A 16742-nucleotide genomic window follows, 5' to 3' on the forward strand; every position below is an offset into this window, starting at 1 on the left:
TTTGGATTAACTTAATCTTGAAGTCGATTTTATTCGATACGAGGATGGCCACCCCTGCTTGCTTACGAGGACCGTGTGCGTGGTATGTTTTTTCCCAACCTTTCACCTTCAGTCTGTGTATGTCTTTTCCAATCAAATGTGTCTCCTGGAGGCAGCATATTGTTGGATTTTGTTTTTTTAATCCATGTTACCAGCCTATGTTGCTTTATTGGTGAGTTTAAGCCATTTATGTTTAGAGTTACTATTGATATATGATTTGTACTTCCAGCCATGTTTGATTATTTATCTTTTTTTTTTTTTAAATTTGGTTTGTTTCTCCATGATTAGCTTTCTCCCCTGCTCTCTGGCTTACTGAGGTACTTCCCACTGTTGGTTTTGGTTATTGTTTTTCATTTCTTCCTCGTGTAGTGTTTTGCTCAAGATGCTTTGCAATGCTAGTTTTCTGGCTGCAAATTTTTTTAACTTTTGTTTATCATGAAAGATTTTTATTTGGTTGTCATACCTGAAGCTTAATTTTGCTGGGTACAAAATTCTTGGTTGGCATCCATTGTCTTTCCGAGTTTGAAATACGTTGTTCCAGAATCTTCTCACTTTCAGTGTCTGTGATGAAAAATCCGTTGTTAACCTTATTGGTTTACCCCTGAATGTAATCTACCTCCTTTCTCTTGTAGCTTTTAATATTTTCTCTTTGTTTTATATATTGGATATCTTCATAACAATGTGTCTTGGCGTTGGTCTACTGTGATTTTGTATGCTCGGTGTCCTGTATGCATCTACAATTTGTACATCCATTTCCTTTTTTATGTCTGGAAAGTTTTCTATAATTATTCCATTCAGCAGGTTTCTTGCTCATTCCCTTGGTTTGAACCTCTGTGCCTTCCTCTATCCCGATGACTCTTAAGTTTGTTTTTTTTTATGTTATCCCATATCTCTTGGATGTTTTTCTCATGATTTTTTACCAGCTTTCTTGAGTTGGCTGGACTCTTTTCAAGATGATATATTTTGTCTTCATTATCTGACATTCTGGCTTCTACTTGCTCCACTCTGTTGGTGATACTCTCATTTGAGTTTTTAATTTGGCTTATAGTTTCCTTCATTTCTAAAATTATTGTTTGATTTTTTTTATAATCTCTATCTCCTGATAAAGATGCATTTTTGCTTCTTTTATTTGCTTGTGTATTTCATTTTCAATGAGTTCTTTCATTGTTTGAATTTGTTGTCTCATATCCTCTTTAAGATTCCATTCCATCTGTCTAAGGTATTCTTTGAGTTCTTTATTTGGCAATTTTTCTGATGCCTCTAGGTCCTCCTGTATATTTAGGCTGTCCTGCATTGTTTGTACTCCTTTTCTTCCTTGCTTTTTCATGCTGCTTATGTTACTTCTTGCTCTGTTTGACTGCTAAGTTACTGTTTACTCCTATAAATTTATTTGGTTTTGTGTGTCTCTGGGGTCTCTCTTTTGTGATGGGAGATTATGACTAGAGATGATGAGTTTTGTTGCACTTTAGTGTAGATTCATTCATTTCCTAAACTGTGTACGGATTCTGATGGCATATAGCCGTCTGCGGTTTGGTCTTGGGACTTATATTTAGGTCGAATGATGTGATGGTATTGAGGTTGGTATCTTTTGGCAACCTTGGAAGGTTGCTCTACTGACGAGGGATATTAACAGGAGAATGGTCTGGAGTATTTGGGGGAAGTTAAGGTCTTGGTAGCACTATATAACTTCCCAGAACATTGACCTATACATATTTAGTAAATTACACATAAACAGCGTCGTATTGCTTGGGAGGAAAGGGAAGAAGTCACTAAAGAGAATTAGAGTAAACAGATAGAATTCAAGGAAAGGGGAATAAGGAAATTGAAAAGAAATGAAAAGACAAAAGAAAAAAATAGAAAATAAAAAAAAATTTTTTTAAATCATCAAAAAAGTGAAAATAAAAAATAATACAAAAAATATTTTAAAAAATTAAAAAAGAAAAAAAATTAAAGTTAAAAATTTTTTAAAAATTTAAAAATGCAGTCTTAGAGTTCGATTAAATTCTTTTCCAGTAGGTGGAGCTGTGCCCACCCGGCCAAGCTTCTCCTCTCAGTGCGCGGGAACCAATCACTGTGCAGCATCTCCTCCTCCCCGACTGGGAGGGTCTCCACTCCTGAGTGCCTCGGGCGTTTCTTGTGTCTAGTCACCTCGCCACTGGCCCTGTTCACAGGTGACGCTCACCATAATACTGATTACGCGCCAGTTCTGCTGCTCGGGGGAGCCCTATCTTCTTGAACAACTGGGCATAATCTCCCTGCTTGCCAATCCCTCAGCCCCTAAGGTTGTGGAGCTTGGGGCTGAGAGCCCTCGTTGTATTTTGCTTGCCCTCGGGTAGCCACGCCCCCGGGAGCTGGTGCAAGAGACCTCAGTTGTCTGCTCTGGTGGGGGCGGTAGCCAGCGTGTCCCGCGCCACTCCTGAATCCCTCGGTCTGACTGTTGCGCTCACGGGAGAGCTGGGAGGGGCCCTTGAGGTTTCCCTGCTGTCTGGAGGAGGGGGTTAGGGGATTACACACCTGTCGCCGCTAGTATCAATGAAGTTATCTCCTCCGCTGCTTTCTGGTGACATCAGTTCTCTGCCATGTTGGTACCTCATGCGAATCGCAGCATTTCGTTCCCTTTGCCAGGTGAACAAAGCAACGGGTGGGTCCTGACTGGCCCTCCCAAGCCCCATCTCAATCCTGTTGCCACTGCCTATGAAGGCTCGGTTGGTATTTACCTCCACAGTATTCAGCGGGACCCCGACTGAAAAGCAGTTTCTGCGAGTTCTTTAGCACCGAGCCAGAGCAGTTTGTCTGCGAGACGCAGGCGAACGGGAGCCTGAATTCGGCCCCTACGGGCTCGGTGTGTGTTCTGAGAGGCCCAGACTGTTCGCCCCAGATCCATGTTAGCTCGTCAATGCCTAGTGATCTTGAGCAAACAGCATTTAGACGACTTAAGACTCCCTATGCCCGCACAGCTGGAGAGGTCAGAGACTTGATACCTCCGTGCCCGCCGCCATGTTGGATCTCCAAAAAATTAATTTTTAACAGAGGCAGGTCATTCATTCTGGGATGATGAGAATGCATAGGTAGATTTTTGCTTTAATTTTTTTCCCATTATGTCAAAGGAAAAATTCTTACCATTTTATTTCAAATAAAATATTTAAATAAATATTTATTTTGTCAACATGTCTAATTATATTTTTATTCAAGTGTAGTAACTTACATCATAACAACAGAATACTAAAAATGATTTGGATTTTAAAAGTATTTACATATTGCTACAAAATACAACTGCTTATCATTTTGTATCTTTTTGCTTGCTAAATTATTTTATAAGTCTTATTAGTTAAATTAATGGAGTGCTTAGTTGCTGAGATCGTACTGGAATCAGATGTAAATATTTTTGGCTCATTATGTACTATCTTTTGTTTTTGGAATCAATTGACTGATGCTATTCTTGCTAGATAAGCCTTCTGCAAAATAAAAAATACTTGATAAATATATTTTATATATGTGTTGATTATTGCTAAACCTTACATCTAATAAGTATTCTTAAAAAGTAACTTTATATAAATAATGAATTTTAAAATGGACTGTGTGTTTTAAAAAGATAAATGAAGATACATTAGCTCTGTGACAAAATAGTAGAGTAGTGTAAGTAGAGGCAGGGAAAGGATGTCCTTGTAAACCCTGTCTGTAGCTACTACGTTTTTCAATTAAGTTAAAAATAAGATAATTGGTTGTATAAGATAAAGAATAAAGGAGATTGTTGAACCTTTAATACATTCTAAACTTGATTAAAGTAAAAAGAAATTTATAGGCATTTAAATCACTATGCTGTGGCTGGGGTCATGGCTCAGTGGCCTAGCATGTGTGAGGCACTAAGTTTGATTCTCAGCACTACATATAAATAAATTAAATAAAGGTCCATTGACAACTAAAACAAATATTTAAAAATAAAAAATCACTATGCTAAAATTTTAGCTTCAGCATTTAGTCTTAATTTTTTTATCTTAGATATACTTTATGACATTCTCAATCTATTGATTTGTTTTACTCTGACAACTTTATTTAGGTGAGTGATGTTTGTTTCTATATAATAAAATTGAGGAAATTATTTAATTAAACTCGTTTGTTATAGCTTTTTATAAATTCCAGTTCTAGTACTTATTTCTTGAAAAATGAAGATTTATATAAGGAAATGGATTATTTTCATATAATTTAAAAATCATGGCAAAAGCAAACTCAAAATTTGATTTTTATCTCAGTCATATTTCATAGATTTATTTATTTTACATTTTCTAAAGCATATAAAGGTAATTTTATTACAGTAGAAATACAGTCTTTATCTTGACATACTTATGACAAATAAATAGCAGCCACTCATTAAACATTGCTAAACTGAAATTCTGTGAATAAACTTGATAAAATTTAGTTGTGCAGAATAGAAAGTATACATACTGTAGAGGGGAAAAAATCTCTGACATTTCCATTAGACTTTTAGACTGGAATGTAAACCACCCCTATAAGAACAACAGTAAGAACCATTTTTTATATGGAAAACAAATCTTCAAATATTTTAATGATCCAGATCATATGAAAGGAAATGATAGATTTAGTAGATTTTAAGATGTAGATGGCTTCAGGGACGATTTTATATCAGTTTCAGTTTCCATTTATTTATGCTCTTTTTTTTTCACCCTAATCTTATGCAGATGGAGGGAGCGAAGAACCACCGGATCGAAGACAGTCAAGTGTAGATTCTCGCCAAAGCCGCTCTGGGCAAGGTAAATTTTGCCAGCTCTTCCTTTCTGATGCTTAATTTGGAGATTGGGATTTTTGCTGAATGTAGTCTGGTTATTCTCATTTTGTATTTAGAATTTAAATGATACAATCTAAAATTTCTGTATGATGTACTTTATTCAAGTTATAAGAAAATTAAAAATGGTCTCTTGTCATTTTAAAATGATTTTGGAACATAGCAGTGTATGTCTCAATATCATTTCTGAAGTGTAACCAAAAATAAATTTTGAACAATATCATTTATAGGAGTATCATCACACTCTGTTTTTTAAAATTTCATCAATATAATATTTGTTGTCTTAGATCTCTCAGAAGAAATGGCAAAATTATTGTATTATTTTAGGCTCTTCCTACTTTTTTCCTTTTTTAACTAAAATTTTTTATTGTAGGCTTTTGATTAATTTTTTGAAGTGATAATTGGACTATCCCAACTAACATATTTAAAATAGCATGACTATCCCTTCCTATATTCCTTTTTCTTCATAGTAATTATCATCTTCATATTTACTGTTTTATATTTTATGTTCAAAATAAATGTTCCATGATAACACAGCTTTTGTCTGTTTTGTTTATTGCTGTATCCTCAGTGTCAAGAAAAAAATATCTGAAATATAGTAGTCACTAAATAAATGTTGTTAAATGAATGAATTGATCTCTGAAGAGAATAAGAATTGAGCCAGGAGCAGTGATGCATGCCTGTAGTCCCAGCGGCTTTGGAGGCTGAAGCAGGAGGACCACGAGTTCAAAGCCAGTCTCAGCAATGGCAAGGCATTAAGCAAATCAAAGAGACCCTGTCTCTAAATAAAATACAAAATAGGGCTGGGGAAGTGGCTCAGTGGTCGAGTGCCCCTGAGTTCAATCCCTGGTACCAAAAAAAAAAAAAAAAAAGAGAGAGAGAGAGAGAGAGAATAAGAATTGAGAACACAAAGTGATGAATAAACTACAGACTGTTAGGCCATAATTTACCAAGTTTGGTTTTCAGAGAATCTTTCAGCTAAAATACCATAAATTAAAGCTTAAATTTATAAATATGCACTGTTTTAGCCCTATAAAAACTCTGTTCATTTATTCCATAATCCTGTTCCCCTTTTTCTCAAACCTTACTCTTTTTAGAGCTGTACTATTAAATTATTTCTTACAAAATAAAAAGAGAAATAACATATTAAGGTTGCTTTAGAAATTTTAACTTATAATAGCACTTAATCTTAAATAATATTATGCATTATATTAAGATATTAATATAAGCATATAATTAATATCTTAATATAATGCATATAGTATTAATGTCAGGAAATTTTCAACTTTTTCACTTCTCCCTATAAATTTATTTAAATATAAAAGAAAATTAAGAAAAAATGAGATCATGTATGTAGAAGCATAAAATAAAATTAATACAAAAGATTATAGTATTTATTATTATTAATGCCTTAACTTATGAAATGTCATAGATATGTGAAAATTAATTGATCTTATTCTCTCTGACATTTGTCAGTTAAGTATTTTTCAAATCAATATATAAAATTGAATTTTAATAACAAAGATGAACTTCAAACAATAAAAACTGTGATCCAAAGTACAAACTACCTAATCTATTAATTCCAAGTAACCAGGAATTCAATCATAAGAGTTAACTGGTAGTAAAGCAATTTTCTTTATACTCTTAGGGATTTTCTTTACAGTATCTCTTTATTCAAAAGAAATTTAAAAAGAGCCATTTATAATGACTTACATGAAAAACAGGTATTATCGGGAGCAAAACATGGGTAAGTCTATACTTCGAGTTTTGCTCATTTCAGAAATTCATTGAAAGATCAGTAAAGGGGGATTGGAGAATAGACAACGTCCACATAATTTTAGAAACATGGAGAGTATATTAATAATATGAAACTGAACTCTAAATTCATAGCAGCGAAAATCAGTGAAAAAAAAAAAAAACCCAAACATCCTAAATTACCCTCTAGAAGTCTCAAAAAGCTCAAGATTGATAGTATGTGGAAATAGAGGTGAAAGGAGGATTGTTTAAAAGTCAGTCGAAGAATCCTCTCCCAAGACCTAGCTAACCAGTCAGCTGGGCAAGTGCCCAATTCCCCACGTCTAACCTTAGCAAAGCCTAGAATTTATTCTTTGGAAATGAAAGAAACCAGGCTTCCTAGACTGGGAGACACCAAACACAACCTAGAGAAGGAGTCCTATGCTAAAAACAGGAGAATTGGATCCCAGTTATTTTCCTCCTATCTTTATCCTACTGGGCTCAGAATACTGACAGTTCAGGACTTTATCTTCTAGACAGGAGATTGAAAAAGTCTTTTGTGGGACTCTAATGAAGAAAAAAAGATATACAAGATAATGCAGCCATGAAACAAGGAGGAACTACAAAAGAATGACATTTGTCTGCTTAAAATAACTCTTAGATATTAAAATTATGATGGCAGAAATCAAAGCTCCATAGAATTATTAAAAATTTCTACCACCACCACCACTTCAGACAGAGCGTTAATCTCCAGGATAAAAACAAAGAACTCAAAAAACTGAACACCAAAAATCCAAAGTAACCCAATCAATAAATGAGCTAAGGAACTGAACAGGCACTCCACAGAAAAAAGAAATATGAATGGTCAAAAATATATGAAAAAATTGCTCAACATCTCTAGCAAATAGAGAAATGTGAATCAGAACTACACTGAGATTCCATCTCATTCCAGTCAGAATGGCAATTATCATGGATGCAAGCAACAATAAATTTGGCGAGGATGTAAGAAAAGAAGTTTACTTATACATTGCTGGTGGGACTGCAAATTGGTGCATCCACTGTGGAAAACAGTATGGAGATTCCTCAGAAAAGTTGGAGTGGAGCCTATAATTTGACCCTGTTATCCCACTCCTCAGTTTATACCCAAAGGACTTAAAATCAACATACTACTGTGACATAGCCATTCAGTGTTTATAGCAGCTCAGTCCACAATAGCCAAACTATGGAACCAACCTAGGTGCCCTTCAACAGATGAATGGATAAAGAAAATGTGATGGAATATTACTCAAAGAAGAATGAAATTATGTCATTTGCTGGTGAATGGATAGAATTGGAGAACATCATGCTAAGTGAAATAAGCCAGTCCCCAAACACCAAAACTCTCTGATATGTGGATATTCAACTACAACAAGGGAGGGGAAGATAATAATTTATACTATGTTTGTATAATATTTCAAAATATACTATTTTACTGTCATGTAAAAAAAATAATAAAAATATAAAAATTAAAATAAATTAATGTTGAAGGAATCCCTGAAAGGGTAGATCAAAAGGTTAGAAGTGACAGGAAAGAAGTAAAAATTGTTAAGAAATTTATTGGATCAGTTAGAGGATTTCAATATTCAACTAATAGTAGTTTTCAAAAGAAAGTACAAATGAAATGGGGAAGAAATCATCAACAAATGATTTAAGAGAATTGTCTTGTACTGAAGAATGTGAATTTCTTGATTGAAAAGGTTCATGTATAATGACTTAGAAACAAACTAGAGCACGTTGTGGTGAAATTTGGCATTACTGAGGCCAGACAGTGATTTCATGTTTCCAGAGAGGAGAAACAAACAAACAAACTTGTCAGTTGACTTTGGACTTCTCAGCGGTGGCACTGGAAATGGAATTTTTAAAAAAGGAAAGCATTTTCTTCAAAAATTTTAAGCAAAATAATTTTAATCTTAGAATTCTAAATGCATTTAAACTATTCTACTATATTCTTCATATCACTGTTTTTCTGGTCATGAAGAATTTCCCTCTCTGACATTTATGACATTTAGCTGTAGGCTGACAGTTGTGAAATGGACTTGCCTTGGGTAGGACTGGAAGGGAAAGATAAAAGGGGAGTGTAGGGTGTCTGGTGCATGGTCAGTGTCTTCTAGACATGAGGGTTTTTTCTCTCCTGTATGTTAGCCAGCCACCTTTCCCTCTGCTCTCTCAGGTAATGGATTCTAACTCACATATACCCACATTCACTGCTCCAGTTTATGGGCAGAGACCTCTGATACGTTCTGCTTATCACATTCATGTGGGATTGGGAGATGGGCCTGACTCCTTGTACCCCACTTAGTCAGATTGCTGCCTGTGGTTGTTTTCTCCTTGCATGTCTTGCTTCACTGCTGAAACTAGACCCAGAAACACTCTAGGATCACCGTTATCTTCCTACACATGCTCTGGGCTATAGTTTCCCCAATCCAGTTGCAATATGTTTTTGTTTTCCATGGCTTTTGAAAACATTTCTACTCAATTATTGAAGAAATAATATTATGGGCATTTTGTTGTATCTTGTCGTACAGTGTTTTCAGGATTTGTTCCTTTTAAGATACTTTTTTTTTTTTGTTTTGGTCATTTCCACACAACTCTTAGTGTTTGTAAGCTACCATTATTTATTTTAAATTACCATCATTTCTTTCCTTTACTATTATAATAGCATCCTGACTTATCTTACTATTTCCACTCTTACTGACAAGTATTCTATTGTCCATTTGATAGTTACATTGCTCTTTTTAAATAAATAAGGGCCCCAAATTTGAAAACAATATCCCCAGTAATTCCCCCCCCCTTTTTTTTATTTGGTACTGGAGATTGATCCCAGGGACACTTGGCCAGTGAGCCATATCCCTAGCCCTTTTTTAAAATATTTTATTAGGAGACAGAATCTCACTGAATAGCTTAGACCCTCACTAAGTTTCTGAGGCTGGCTTTGAAATCATGATCTTCTGCCACAGCCTCCCAAGCTGGCTGGGATCACAGGCATTGGCCACCAAACCCAGCTGAAATCCCCATTAATTTCTTATCATGTTCAGAATAAATTTCAAAGTTTATGTTATTCTCTACCATGATCTTAGTTCATTTACCTCTTTTTAATTCCCTATTCTGTGTCCTTCTAGTTTACTGAAATGCTGGTCCTTTTGCTCAAGCCTGTTAAGAATGTTTCTTAAGTTCTGTCTTGTATAAAAGGATATATAGATTTCTACTTATGTAAAAGAAATTTCTATGACCATCCCAAATCCCAGCCCTAACCTTCATAGTATTTATCACTACCCAAAATTAAACTATTCATTTAATTACTTATTATCATCTCAGCTACTGGAAGGAAAGTTTCAGGTAAGCAGGTATACTTGTCTTGTTTATCACTCTAGTCCTAGGACACTGGCATTACAAAAATTTATCAATATTTGTTAAATAAAGAATAAAACAAATATCTAGCATTTGGTGTGCTTGGAAAAGTATATGAATGTGCCTAGGCCAAATATTGATTCAGTATTCACTTCTGTTACTTTTGTAACTGAAAAAAAAGTAGTGCCAGAAATTTGTTGAATGTAGGTAATTTGTCAGAACTATCAACCATCTATTGATTTGTAAACTGAGGCTCGATATATGCCTGTAAAACCTCAAGATAGGTGGTTATTTTCTACTTGTCAGTAGCATATTATATAATTGGATTATATTGTTGATTGTATTTTGTCTTATTTGTTGATTGAATCTGTTTTTCTTTGTAATCTAGTTCATTAATATTAGGGTCTTTGCATCTAGAATCATACTAGTGCCTTATTTCATGCCATTAAGTATGATGAAGGAAGCTTTATAATTCTCTAAAGGTTATATAATTCAGGAATCTTTGAGTTTCTTCATCAGATTTTTTTTTTGTCATTTTGACTCCATTTAATGTATTAAATTATTTTTCCCCTTAATGGTCATATATATGTAAACTGAACTTCTTTAGTTCTAGATATTAAATAGAGGCATGAGCAAACATGAAAAGGTTGAAACCCAGTTCTGATTCACTTTTTTTTAAGTGTTTTTTTAAGTTGTAAATGGACACAATACCTTTATTTTATTTTTATGTGGTGCTGAGGATTGAACCCAGTACCTCACATGTGCTAGGCAAGTGCTCTACAACTGAGCCACAACACAGTCCCTGATTCACTTTTGAAAAGAGACCATCGTGCAGGCATTAGGTTTTGATATATAATATATATAGGTATAATAATGCCCATGAAACCAGCTTGTGCTGAAGACTGGAAAAAACATGTGCAGTATTTGGCTTTGCACAATTCCCATTATTTATAGCCAGCTTTATTTGATTAATACATGCTGTTATATCCATAGTAATAATTTACTAAATTTTCAAAATACTATGTTATGACATTTTTTTTTACTTTCCTTGGAAATTTGTAAAATTTTAGCAGATATGAAATGTTATATTCTTGAAGCATATAAATTATTCTTCAGTCCAGGAAAATTACAGTTTTTGGTGGTACTGGGGATTGAACACAGGGCCTTGTGCATGCTAGTCAAATGCTCTATCACTGAGCCATATCCCCAAACCTAAGATTTTTTTTTATTGAACCAACTATGGTTAATTATAGACAGTAATGAGAAAAACTATCTCAATATTCATTTTTTATTTTAGCTTACATATGATATGTACAAGAGTGTTTTGTTGTTTTTACTAGTTTACCATTCAGATAAGAAATATCAATTACGGGGATGGGGATATAGCTCAGTTAGTAGAGTGCTTGCTTCACATATACAAGGCTCTGGGTTCAATCCCCACCACCACCACCACCAAAAAAAAAAAAAAGAAAAAAAATCAATTAGGGGGTTGGGGTGTGGCTCAGTGGTAGAGCACTTGCCTGGCACATGTGGGGCACTGGATTCAATCTTCAGCACCACATAAAAATAAATAAATAAATAAAATGAAGGCATTGTGTCCATCTACAATTTAAAAATATTAAAAAAAATCAATTAGGACTCACTATAAATTGCTTTAGAAGAAAGAAAAAATAAACTTAATGTTTAGTAATACGTATGTACCATGACATGGAACAGTGTCTTCTCATAATTGTCAGGATAATGTTGTAAAATTGACATTATTTTTCATAGGAAAATACTTTCAATTTTACATTAATCTATAGCAAAAATTTTAAATCAGACACAGTAGCATGTAGTTAGAACCTTTCCATTCTGATATTTCAAGTACAAATTTGTTTGTTATTGATTGGATAATACTTAAGAGATCTGAATTCACATGGTAAATCCCTTTGAAATGTCTTTATGTCTAGTCCTGTATTTCTTCTGAAATTTACTTCTTGCTGATTATTTTATTATAACACTCTGTTCATAAAATTAAACTTGAAATCAATCCTCTAATTAATGATTTCTTATTATCTTGGGATGTTAGGGATATATTAGAACATGTTTATATATTTTGGTTGTACTTGTATTTTTAAATGTGAGATACAGTGATTTTAATTAACTACAAAAATGACACTTTATCAAAAAATTCCTCCTCCCCTCCCCTAAAGTAACAATATCATCTACATTCAGTCTGAATTCTTCCATACTTTTCTCTGAGTTCATACTAGCATATCCAAGAAGGTATATACACATACAAATTAATAGTTTTTATATTTACTCCCAATAGTATTACATGCCATCCCTCCAAGAATATACTGAAACTCTTAATTTCTTAAAATCTCTATAATGGTCTATAAGCATAAGTAACCCTTAATTTATTACACTATTTTCATATCTGTTAGTGTTTATATTTGCAAAGTGCTTTATTTATAATCATCCTAAGTTTTGGAATATGCAGACCAAAGCAACTTTTGTGTCAGAACACATTAATTATTCCACTTAGCATTATGATAATTGGCCTAATTGACATTAGAGGTCTTGTAGGAGCCACTCCTCAATTATCCATATTTTTTAAAGAAAAGGAATAAAAGGATGACCACTAAAAAGGTTGGGAAAGGTGTGTTAAACAGATTAAAGGGTTTTGATTTAAAGTATTTAAAATTTTCTGATAAGAGATGATCATAAAAACCTCTTTGAAAAACTTTATGTATCTCAGGTAGGTGTGGTTAGTGCATACCTTTACGCCTCTATGTCTCCCAGTGGTTCAGGAGGTTGAGACAGGAGGATCACAAGTTCAAAGCCAGCCTCAGCAATTTATTCATGTTCTAAGGAAGTTAGCAAGACCCTGAATCAAAATTCAAAAATAAAAAGGATTGGGGATATGGTTCAGTGGTTAAGTGTCCCTGGGTTCAATCCCTGGTACCAAAAAAACAAGCAAGCAAGCAAGCAAACAAAGCTTTGTAAATCTTAATGAAGGATCAGAAACAGCGGGAGTACAAAAGTTGAGGAAGGAACCTATTAGTAAAGCCTGGGGTAAAATTATTAGAGTCAATATACTTTTTGTTTTGTTTCATTTGAGTAGGTTGGATTTAATGTTTTATTTCTAGTAATAGATTGAAGAGCTTGTTCCCACAAGAGGGCAGGCTAACACAACTTGGAAAACTTCAAACTATAAATGTGTGGGTATGGTGGATAAGTAATGTATCAAAATTGATTAAATCCATTGTTGATTTACTAGAAAGGGCAAATTACTAATGGGCAGAAGCATGTAGAAAAGTGATTGGCTGATCTTCTCATGACTGTTTATTAGGGGTGTCAGTGTAGACTGTTTGCAAGTTGGACTTTCAGCTGAGTGGCAATAGATTAATGTCAATGAATAGAAATCCATGTTCCTGGGCTCATATAAACTTCATCTTGTTGTTAAACAAGGCAAAAATACAGTAAATGTACTGTAAAGAGACTGGCTGAGTCTTCAGAACAGGTCATCTTACTGTTGGGTTAAGGAGCCCCTTTTCTGTAGAATTTGCTCTTTGCCAGATATTCACATGAGCCATAGATTATTTCATATTTTATACTTTTTAAAAGAGGTCTATCTACATTCTTTACCTCCCAGATCAGTTTGTCATCACTTTTTGAATTGTTTTTTCCAAGTCTCAAATGTCTAGTCAGACCATTAAACATGGGTCAGTATCCAACAGTTCCTCTGTCTCCTTACAAAGAAAATGAACCCTGATAAGTTACTGCCACTGGGAGGGTTTCCTTTTATCACTGCCCTTTAGAATAGGGTTTATACTGTGGTTGTCATGTAGAATCATCATTTTAAAAGGTGTGATTGTGATTGTGTGTGTGTGTGTAAGAATTATTTTATTAGGGACAAATAGAAAAACATGAAAAATACAAAAGCGTGATTAAATTAGCTAAAAACTGTCTACATGATAAAACCTTGTAATCATCAAATGAATCTTTTTTCCCAAGTTTTAATTTTTCTGTTTTTACTTTTTATTGGTTCTTTTTAGTTATACATAACATTAGGATTCATTTTGACAAAATTAGAAAAGCATAGAATATAATTTGTATTAATTTAGTCCCTAATACTTTCCCTTTCCCTATTCCCTTCCCTCTACTCTACTGATGTTTCTGCTATGGTAGTTTTTTTTTTTTTAAATTAATGTCTTGATGGTGAGATTCACCCCCGTTGTATATTCATATATGTACATAGGAATGTTGTGTCAGATTAATTTCATTGTCTTTCCCTATCCCTATCTTTATCCTTTCCCTTCATTTCCCTTTGTCTACTCCACTGATCTTTTTGCAAACTCCCTCCTACACACCTTTTTTTTAGAATTGGCTTCTACATTATTAGAGAAAACATTTCACCTCTGACTTTCTGGGACTGGTGGCATATTTCACTTAGTATGATAAGTCTCCAGTTCCTCCGTTTGCTGGAAGAAGGCATAATGTCATTCTTCTTCATGGCTAGCATTTCATTATACATATGTACTACATTTTCTTTATTCATTCATCTGTTGCTGGGCACCTAGTTCATTCCATAGCTTGGCTATTGTGAATTGTGCTATTATAAACATTAGTGTGGCTGTGACACTGTAGTATGCTTATTTTAAACCTTTTGGCTTTATAGGGAGGAGTGAGATAGCTGGGTCATATATGGTGGTTTCATTTCTACTTTTTTGAGAAATCTCCATGCTGTTTTCCAGAGTGGTTGCACTAATTTTGCAGTCCCACCAACAATGTATGAGTGTACCTTTTCCCTCATATCCTCACCAACATTTATTGTTATTTGTATTCTGACTAGAGTAAGATGTAATCTCAGTGTGGTTTTAATTTGCATATTTCTAGAGATGTTGAACTTTTTTTTTATATATTGACTATTTGTATTTCTTCTTTTGAGAAGTGTCTGTTTAGTCCTTTTGCCCATTTATTAATTGGGTTATTTGGTTTTTTAGTGCTAATTTTTTGAGTTCTTTATATAGTCTGGATATTAATGCCCTGAGGAGCAGGTGGCAGAGATTTTCTCCCATTCTGTAGGGCTCTCTTCACACTCTTAATTGTTTCCTCCTTCAGTCAAATGGCCATAGAGAATTTTCCTTGAGCTCATACAAACAGATTAAGAGAGAAGAAGCAGTATAGCAGAAGTAGGAACCATAGACATCTGGGTCACTTGCTTTTGAAAATTGCTTGTGATTTAGGACCTGCTCAAGATTGATTTCATTTCATGTATACTGTTTCCATTTAATGATGAAGTGCTGCATTGTACACCTAACTATATTACTTTGTTTGTCTAGCAATAGTTAGGTCATGGTGGGGTGCCCGGGTCACAGGGTAACACAACAGTACATGGTTAAGTATCATTCTAAGCCAAAAGCTATTTTTCTAATAAGGATAATAATTATTTGCAGACAATGACATGAGTTTTTTCCCCCCAAATAACAAGGATCTGTTCTGAGATTCCCCTAAAGTTTTTCAATAAGCACCTTATCAAGTTATCTAAATTATATGCTGCTTCCTGTTCTCTAAGTCTAATCAGCATGATATCATCAATGTAATATACCAGCATAATGCCCTATGGAATGGAACGGCACTTAAAGCCTTTGGGGATTAGACTATGTCCTAGAGCCAGAGAATTGATAAGATGTAAAACAGTGAAAATGTGTTTCTGGTCTTGGTAGCTGAACATATACTGCTTCTGATAGTCTCATTCTTAGGTCAACAAATGCAAACTAGGTGCCAGGTATGTTTTAGTTTACCTCAGCTACAAAACCACATCTAAAATAGTAGCGATAAAAGGAGTTGCAACCTGAACAAGCTATAGAAATTCACTGTTGTTTTTCAAGATTTGTCTTATTTTTGCACAGACCTCATAAGTGAGTTGAATGAAGGTGTGGTTGGCGTTATCCCTTTATATATTTCTAGTCTTTGTTCATTGGATCACACTTCACTTTACCTCAGGAGACTGATTGGATTTATTCTGGATATAGGTCTAGAGCTTTAGTGGTATAAAATGTACTTATTGGCTACATGAAACATTTGAAATGTGGCTGGCTGGAAGGATAATGTGTTCAAATGTAAAATGAACACTGAATTTTCAGAATTTGTCTTTCCATTCACTTTAAGAATATTTGCCTTGACTTATTGAAGAATTGTTATAATAGTTGGTTAAAAGTTTTCTTACCCAATATCTGTGTCATCTCAGGGTTGATATGTGTTTATTGACTTTACCTTTTCAAGTTGACTTTTTCCTGTTTTCTTCATAGATCAAGTAATTTAGGATCATAGCCTACATAATTTCATAAAATTTTGAACATTAGATTATGAAACCTTGGTTTTGTTTTTTAATCCTAAGGAGAATGGAAAGGCACTTAAAGCCTTTGGGGATTATAATTTAGATTGTGTGTGTGCATGCGTGTGTGTGTGTGTCAGTGGCAAACAACTAGATATGTTTAAAGACATATATTTTTACTTCTCATTGTGGGGTCTGTGGCCAAATGTCAGTTCAATTTTAGATAAATCCCAAAAGTGTGACTCACTAGAACCAGAGCAGTAGCATACCTTGCAGCTCTATTCTCAAAGCCTGTAGTATGCTATGTAGGTTCAGATCCATGCATACATAGCTCATAGGTGAGCCCAGTAATTCATACCCAATACTATAGAATTGTTTTCTTGATCTCTCTTATCATCAGAATCTCACCAACACTTCATTTCCTGAGAACTGTTTTTCTTAGTCCTTTAGGTAGAAAAT

The 16742-nt window shown here is 34.2% G+C and overlaps 1 protein-coding gene across 7 annotated transcripts in view; it reads left to right on the forward strand.

The window, feature by feature from the left end:
• Tanc2 (tetratricopeptide repeat, ankyrin repeat and coiled-coil containing 2) overlaps positions 1-16742 on the forward strand; it is a 429902-nt gene that overhangs the window by 124143 nt on the left and 289017 nt on the right. For all 7 annotated transcript variants that reach the window (XM_048798117.1, XM_048798120.1, XM_048798121.1 and 4 more), the window contains exon 3: positions 4737-4808. In XM_048798117.1, the coding sequence (XP_048654074.1) occupies positions 4737-4808 (72 nt within the window). The remainder of the gene's footprint in view (positions 1-4736; positions 4809-16742) is intronic.

Source organism: Marmota marmota, unplaced genomic scaffold (assembly GCF_001458135.2).
Source record: "Marmota marmota marmota unplaced genomic scaffold, marMar, whole genome shotgun sequence".
Taxonomy (NCBI): domain Eukaryota; kingdom Metazoa; phylum Chordata; class Mammalia; order Rodentia; family Sciuridae; genus Marmota; species Marmota marmota.